Genomic DNA, 8,172 nt, shown 5'->3' on the forward strand with positions numbered 1-8,172 from the left:
AAAATGTAGTACAACATATAATAATCATGTTAAGTTTATTTGATTTGTCTCAATAAGTAGTTTTTTTTTTTTTTTTCCTCAATAAGTAGTTTATTAATATCAAATTGTTACCTTTTTTTTTTTTTTTTTTTTTTTGCTAATATACAATTAAAATTATTAGTGGTTAAAATAATACATGGACAAACGTGCATAGACGGCCATCGTGAGGGAATTTTTTTTTTTTTTATTTGATTCAAGTTTCACACAAATTAAACCTTGATTTCATCTTTATTTTAAACTCATACCAGCTTGTGACCTAATTTAATGCCCCATAACTTCAAAAGTAAGGTAAGACTAGATTAGGAAATACAGACATCTAATAAATTGATTATAAGTTGGAATTTGGCCAAATTAAACTTGATTAGGAACCTTTAGTCTCGATTGGGTTAATTGACACAAAATTGACAAAAGTTCTCGATTGGGTTAATTGACACAGAATTGACAAAAGTTAATCTATGATACTAACCCAATCTATTACCAGCTAATTTAAGCCTTTACAAACCCGTGGACTTGGTATTTGATAGTTGATACTCCGTAATTGCAAAATTGTCTATAATTGCACTTGAACCATTAACAACTCAAAACTCTACTTTTTTCATTTAGACATGTAATTTGAGACACAATTCAATGAATTCATCCATTAGAACCAATTTTTTCTTTTAAATACTTCATTGATTCTCTATTAGATGACCAATTCATATTTGAGAAAAGTGCAATACATTAATTTAGAAAACATTAATCCTAATATCCTACAAAGTATATACAGTGGCGATTCCAGTATGGGTTCAGTGGGTTCAGCTGACCCTATACCGGATTTCTGGAATTTCTGAAAATCTGCAAAATAGAAAAAATATAATATCTATTTCTGTGCAATAAGTAAACGTAAATGAGGAGCTGGAGCAGTGGTGAAGGTCGCGCGTGATATGAAGTTGTTCCTTACACTGTGACGCGGATTCAATCTTTTTAACTGACCTTTTTTGGCTTTTTAGCCACATCTTTCCTTTTAGTTGGCCTTTTACTTATGTAATGTTATTGTTATTCCCTTGCTTTAATTGGTCATTGGATTTATTTAATAACTATAGTTACAAATTTATGTAATTGTTAACTTATTTGTTATTCTTTTTATTTGATCTGCTACATTATCATGTTTGTCAATGCATAAATCTAATCATCAATGTATTTAATTCCAATAATTAAGAAAAAAATCGCAATCAATAGATTTTGTGATAAGATTTATTGAAACGATTTAAAGAAAAACATACATAGCTATGTTTTAACTTAAATATAAATTACAAAAGGCGATTAAAAATGAGTGTGAATAGTGCAAAATTCAAATTAAGTCAAAAAATAAACGAAGAAGGAAGTATATTATTTTATGTTCGAAAACTCCGAACCCATAACAAAAAATTCCTAGAATTGCCAGTGAGTATACACAATAGCAAAGTATACACAATAGCAAATTAGCAATGGCTTCCTTATGATGCAAGTTAATTAAAAAAACCTTAGTCCTAAATAATTACTAGTGTCTGCTTACTACGTACAATCTAAGATATTAGTACAATGTGTTAATTTAGGAAACATTAATCCTAATATCCTACGAAGTATATACAGTGGCAAATTAGCAATGGCTTTTCTTCTGATGCAATTTAGTTAATAAGTAAAACCTTAATCCTAATCAGTTACTCCAATACTCCGGATAATCTAAGAAGTACAACAAGTTAATTTAGGAAATTGTAATCCTAGTAAAACTTAATCTTCTTAGAAAGTTAAGCCGCCTTAACCAAATAACCGACTAGATCATTAATCCTATAAATTCATACACTTCCCCTCTCTATTCCATTATTCACAACACAACCCAAAAAAAAAAAAAAAAAAAAAAAAAGTACGTAGAAACAAGAAACCATGGCTAGCATGAAACTAGTATTCTTCGTTGTTCTTGCTCTTTGTTCTTCCCTTCCTCGCCTCAATGCACTCCCTCAACAAATACCGAAAGTAGATGCAATTTATCAGTTTGGTGATTCGATATCCGATACCGGTAACCTAATACGTGAATCCCCCATTGGAGAACATACAACATTTGCAAGACTTCCTTATGGACAGACTTTCTTCCATAAGCCTACCGGTCGTTGCTCCAATGGTCTTCTTATGATCGATTTTATTGGTATGTGTCACTTTGTTAGATTTTTTTTATCATCTTTATGAAATAGTTCATCTTCGTATGTTCAATATATATATCCGCTTATTATTTCTCTACTATTTCAAATTAATTGCAAATTTTTGCACTGTTTATTCTTATTCTAATTAATAAAGTGTTCAAGAATTGTTGTTGAATTAGTTTTATTGTAAATAATCTAAAATATCATTATTTTTGTATAATTAAACCACTAAAACAGAGAAAGTAAGTTAATTTATGTACATAATTAAGTAGTATGGACTATTATAACTTCTTAACGAACTAGTCAATTAAATTATGTAACACTAGTAATTAAATTTTTTGTGTTGTATAAGTTAGTATGTTAATATATGTATTTAACATTGTAACCTAGTAACTAAATACTTTCTGTTGTATAACTTGCAGCCAAATACTTCAAGTTACCCTTTCTTGATGCGTATCTTAACGAAGCTGGTAACTTCGCTCATGGTGTGAACTTTGCTGTCGCGGGTTCCACGGCTCTTGACTCTTCAACCTTAGCTGCCAAAAACATTACATCGCCGGTCACTCAAAGTTCATTATCTGTTCAGCTTGGTTGGTTTAGATCTCACCTTCAATCACTCTGCCCTAACGACCCAAAAGGTAATTATACTTGCCATCCCATTCTATAATAATTTCTCTGTTTTTTAAAAAGTTGTTCACATTACATTATTTGTATTAATATAAAATAGATAATATCACGTACAATATTATTGGACTAAATTGTTCTAATGTAAATTCTCATCAAACTATTAAATAATAGATAATGTCACGTAAAATATTATTGGACATGTTCTAATGTAAATTTTCATCAAACTTTTAAATAAATTTTAGTATTGTACACTAATGACTACCATAATATTTTTATAGTAGTTGTTTGAAATATGACTAGCATAGTATTTTAATGATTATGAAGGAAATTAACGATTAAGATTATAGCTACTTATTATTCTTATTCTTATATATGTTTGCAGATTGTAAGACTAAACTTGCAAACGCGTTGTTTATCATTGAAACTGGAGGGAACGACTTTAACTACGCCTTTTTTGGAAGAAAAACAATGGAAGAAGTGCAACAAATGGTGGATCAAGTCATTCAAGCCATTACTAATGCTGTAAAGGTTTGTTTTCCTAACGTATTATTAATTAGATTTTTTAAATTATTCATAAAATAATTATGAATTACTAATTACGTACAATTGTTACATAATAATGCAGGATGTTATTAATCTTGGTGCCACTAAAGTTGTAGTTCCTGGCAACTTTGCAATTGGTTGTATGCCTATTTATCTCAGCACTTTCAAGGCCAATGACTCAAATATGTATGATGAACTCCATTGTTTAAAGGGTTTGAACGGATTCGCAACGTTTCAAAATGATCGATTACAAGTAGTTCTTAAGGATCTTCAAGCACAGTATCCAAACGTTGCAATTGTCTATGCTGATTACTTCAACGCATTGAAGGGACTCATTCAAAATGCTGCTTCACATGGTTAGTTTTTGTCAATTTTTAATACGAAGTATTTGATTATATTCTTTTGCTTAGAATAAGTACTAATACATGTACTTATCGATAAATGCAGGATTTGAAGAGAATGATGTACAAAAGACATGTTGTGGAATTGGTGACAACGAGTATAACTTTAACCTTACTCGGATGTGTGGAAACAATGGAGTTCCAGTTTGTCGCGATCCCTCTAAGCTAGTGAGTTGGGATGGAGTTCATATGACTCAGCACGCCTACAGAGTCATGGCCAAAGACCTATTCAAGCAAATTGTTGAAGGCATCTCCACTTAAGCTTAATTCTTTTTTAGAGAAGATCGAGAGAAAAAGACTTAAGTTTAATTCTTAATCTTTATTAAAGTGTATTATTTACTACTAAGATACATGTTGAAGCTATGTATTAATTTTAATGTATTGTTTCATTGTTTGATACATACCTTTGATAAACTCCTTTTCGATATTTAGGTATTCTTCTTATAATAATATTAATACAGATTACATGTAATTTTTTTCCATATTTTTTATTTACAAAATGTATTATGCGGGTATATTACACAGTTTCCCTAATCATTAAAATAAAATAATGAGAAAAGGTTTTACTATTTCTTTGGTAAATTGTTCATGTTGTTGGATACAAATCTAGAATTCTAAAAAGAAATTTCAATATTTTTTCGAATGGAAAAGTTGTAATACATTAATGTTCAAAAAGAAAAAAAAAAAAAAAAAAAATGTAGTTTAAGGAAGCACAAGAAGAAACACATTATAAAAAACAATAAAACATATAATACCTCTTTTTCTCAACAAGTTTATGGTAACAACGTTCATAATTGTCATTAGTTTCGTAAGGACTAAGGAGTACATTTTTTTTTATGGGATTATAGAGTATGTTTTATCACGAACTCTTAAACAAGGAGAATGGACTACAAATATTGAACAACTAGGGTGTAAAACTTAATGAATTAATGATCAAGAGTGAGCCTAGTCGCCTAGTATGTCTCGTATCAATAAAAATCACCTACTGCCAGTACGTTGTACGTAGTATCATTTTTTATTGACAAGGTTCGTTATTCTCTTTACAAGAAAAATACATTCCTTTTTTTTTTTTTTTTTTTTGAATAAAGAAAAAATTACATTCCTAAAGTATTGCTTTCTGATTTTTGAACAAAAATTGTATTTAAGTTAATGTTCTAATAAATTATAAAATTTCATTATAAATTTAAGACATATTATAGAAACTAGGAAGTATATGATATATAGGATTAATAACAATTGTATTTTAGGTTATGATCATTCATAAAAAATTGTTTCGCTGTTGTCAAAAAAAAAATAATAATAATAATAATAATAATCATAATAATAAAAAATAAAAGTGAGGTTTAAAAAAAAAAAAAAAATTAAAATCTACAATGCAACTATCTAAGTAGAATGCATCAAATACTGTGTTGTTTATGTACTTCATATCACCAGCACCAAATTCACATGTTTCATGCTTGCATCTTGCAGCTAAACAATCAAAAATTCGTTGGGACTTAGGGCCTGTTCTCTTACGTTGAAATTCAGTTGAGTTCAGTTGAGTTCAGCTCAATTCAGTTCAGTTCAGCTCCTAATTCCTTCTCTTATAAAATATTCATTTCAGTTCAGTTCAGTTCAGCTGAACTGAACTATCTAAGTAGAATGCATCAAATACTGTGTTGTTTATGTACTTCATATCACCAGCACCAAATTCACATGTTTCATGCTTGCATCTTGCAGCTAAACAATCAAAAATTCGTTGGGACTTAGGGCCTGTTCTCTTACGTTGAAATTCAGTTGAGTTCAGTTCAGTTCAGCTCAATTCAGTTCAGTTCAGCTCCTAATTCCTTCTCTTATAAAATATTCATTTCAGTTCAGTTCAGTTCAGCTGAGTTCAGTTCAGTTCAGCTCAGCTAAGTTTAGTTCAGTTCAGTTCAACTGAGTTCAGTCAATGAGAACAGGCCCTTAGTGCATGTTCTCTTCATGTTATTTTCAGTTCAATTCTTGATTTCCTTCTCTTATACTCCCTCCGTGATTTTTTTATTGTTACAGTTTGACCCGCATATAGTTTTAGGCAATTTAATTGACATAAATAAAGTAAGAGCTAAGTGCCTAAGTGGGGTAGTTGGAGTATTAAAAAATTGTAAAAGAAATATAGTCGGGTAAATAGTCTATTTAAAAGTAATGAATGTAAGAGGAAATATATAATAAAAAAATAGTAATGGGTTTGGATGGGGACCATGAGAGGAGAGAGATATAATATTTTAATGTAGCTTTTTGCCAAAAAAAGAAAGTATAATTAAAACACCGCCAAATTTGATAAGTGTAACACTTATTAAAACACGGAGGGAGTAAAAAATTCAGTTCAATTCATTTCAGCTCAATTCAGTCAATTATAGACCCTTAGACTAAGTTCATTAACTATATGACTAGTACTTCATACTTTCATAGTTTAACTTCATAATTTCAGGTCTCCAATTTGGATTTAAGTACTTATTCCGGACTTGATAGAAAAACCGGAGTGAATGTTTTCTTATATTATGGACTGGAGACTGGACCTAAATTAATCGATCCATTCTATTTTTAAATTGGTTTGTATAATTTAAATTTTTTTCAAATTTGGGTTTATTATTAGGAAATTTTGATTTTTAACACCACAAAAAATCGAAAAAATGGTTTTTAACACTACAAAAAAAAAAAAAACTTTTATTTTAACACCACAAAATTTCACAAAAAATGGATTTTACCACCACTTAACGGCTACCATCCAAAATTCCGTTAAGTGGGGTCCAATTGTGCCACGTGTCGACATATTATTAGTTTATGAAAAAAAAAAGAAAAAAAAAACAAAAAAAAACAAAAACCCTAAACTAACCCAACCACCCCAGCCCAACTGTCGGAAGCGCGGCGCCACCTCCGCCTCACCATTCCCCTCTCTTTCTCAGTCCAAAGCCACCGGAAAAGCCTCTCCTTCCCTTTCCCCCACCCCAAAATCGACAATCACACCCCCAACGGCCACAATCTAAGGTCGTTTGAATTTCAAACAACCAAAAAACGGCCCTAAAATGGCCACTTACGGGCGAAAATCGACCAATTTCGGCCCTTAACCGACCATTTCATCCCTTAGGGCCTGTTCATATTTACTGAACTGAGCTGAACTGAACTGAACTGAACTGATTGGAGCTGAACTGAACTGATTGGAACTGAATTGAACTGAACTGAACTGAATTAAGCTGAAATGAATATTTTATGTGAGAGGGAAATTAAGAGCTGAACTAAACTGAACTGAACTGAACTGAACTGATTGGAACTGAACTGAACTGATTGGAGCTGAACTGAACTGAACTGAACTGAAATTAAGTAAATATGAACAGGCCCTTAATCGACCAAATTCGACCACTGGCAGTCGTTTTCGATCGCCAATTTCATGGTGTTTGAAAAATGGCAGCCGTTCAAGGTGGTCTTTGGGAGGGTTTATCGATTTTGGGGTAGGGGAAATTAAAGGAGGGAGGGGATTTACCGGTGGTCTGGGGCTGGGAACGGGGCTGCCGAAGTGAGTTAATTGCGGCGGCAGCCTACCGGAGGTGTGGCTGAAGGTGGAGGTGGGGTGGCTGGGGTAGTTTTATGGTTTTCTTTTTTTTTTATTTATTTTTTTTTATTATATTAGACCAATAATATGCTGACACGTAGGCATTGTGGCCCCACTAACGGTTTTCATCCCTAAATGAGTTAAGTGGTGGTAAAATCCAATTTTTGTAAAATTTTGTGGTGTTAAAATAAAAGTTTTTTTTTTTTTTTTTTTTTTTTTTTTTTTTTTTTTTTTTTTGTAGTGTTAAAAACCATTTTTTCGTTTTTTTTGTGGTGTTAAAAATCAAAATTAGCAATATTATTATTATTTTTTGAATATATGGGTTTATTAAATTAAATCTAGTAAAACTAGAGTTATTACGGAGTAGAACAATTTTAGGAAACATTAATCCTAATATCATGCGAATTATATACAAAAGCAAATTAGCAATAGTTTTGCTTATGATGCAAGTTAACTGTACTAGTAAAACCTTATAATCCTAATTAGCTACTCCGTATCATCTAAAAAATTAGTACAATTTGTTAATTTAGGAAACATTAATCCTAATATCCTACGAATTATATACAATAGCTGATTATTAGCAATAATTTTTGATGCAAGTTAATTAGTACAACCTCAATCCTAATTAGTTACTCCGGATAATCTAAGAATTAGTACAACACGTTAATTTAGGAAATTTTATTCCTAGTAGAACTTAATCTTCTTAGAAAGTTAAGCCGCCTTAACCAAAAAACCGACTAGATCACTAAGCCTATAAATTCATATTCACTACCCCTCTCTATTCCATTCACAACACAACCAAAAAAAAAAAAAGTACGTACGTAGAAGCAAGAAAACT

At 30.9% G+C, this 8,172-nt stretch overlaps 1 protein-coding gene across 1 annotated transcript; it reads left to right on the plus strand.

Annotated features, from left to right (window-relative positions):
* The first annotated feature begins 1,359 nt into the window (after positions 1–1,359).
* On the plus strand, positions 1,360–4,121 carry LOC145595676 (acetylajmalan esterase-like). The gene is made up of 5 exons (XM_081652095.1): positions 1,360–2,200; positions 2,618–2,833; positions 3,205–3,350; positions 3,448–3,721; positions 3,813–4,121. The coding sequence occupies exons 1-5, from the start codon at positions 1,942–1,944 to the stop codon at positions 4,025–4,027; spliced, it is 1,110 nt and encodes a 369-aa protein (XP_081508221.1). The 5' UTR covers positions 1,360–1,941; the 3' UTR covers positions 4,028–4,121.
* Positions 4,122–8,172: the final 4,051 nt, after the last annotated feature.

The sequence above is a fragment of the Chenopodium album genome, chromosome 19, assembly GCF_948465745.1.
Source record: "Chenopodium album chromosome 19, dcCheAlbu1.1, whole genome shotgun sequence".
Lineage (NCBI taxonomy): Eukaryota > Viridiplantae > Streptophyta > Magnoliopsida > Caryophyllales > Amaranthaceae > Chenopodium > Chenopodium album.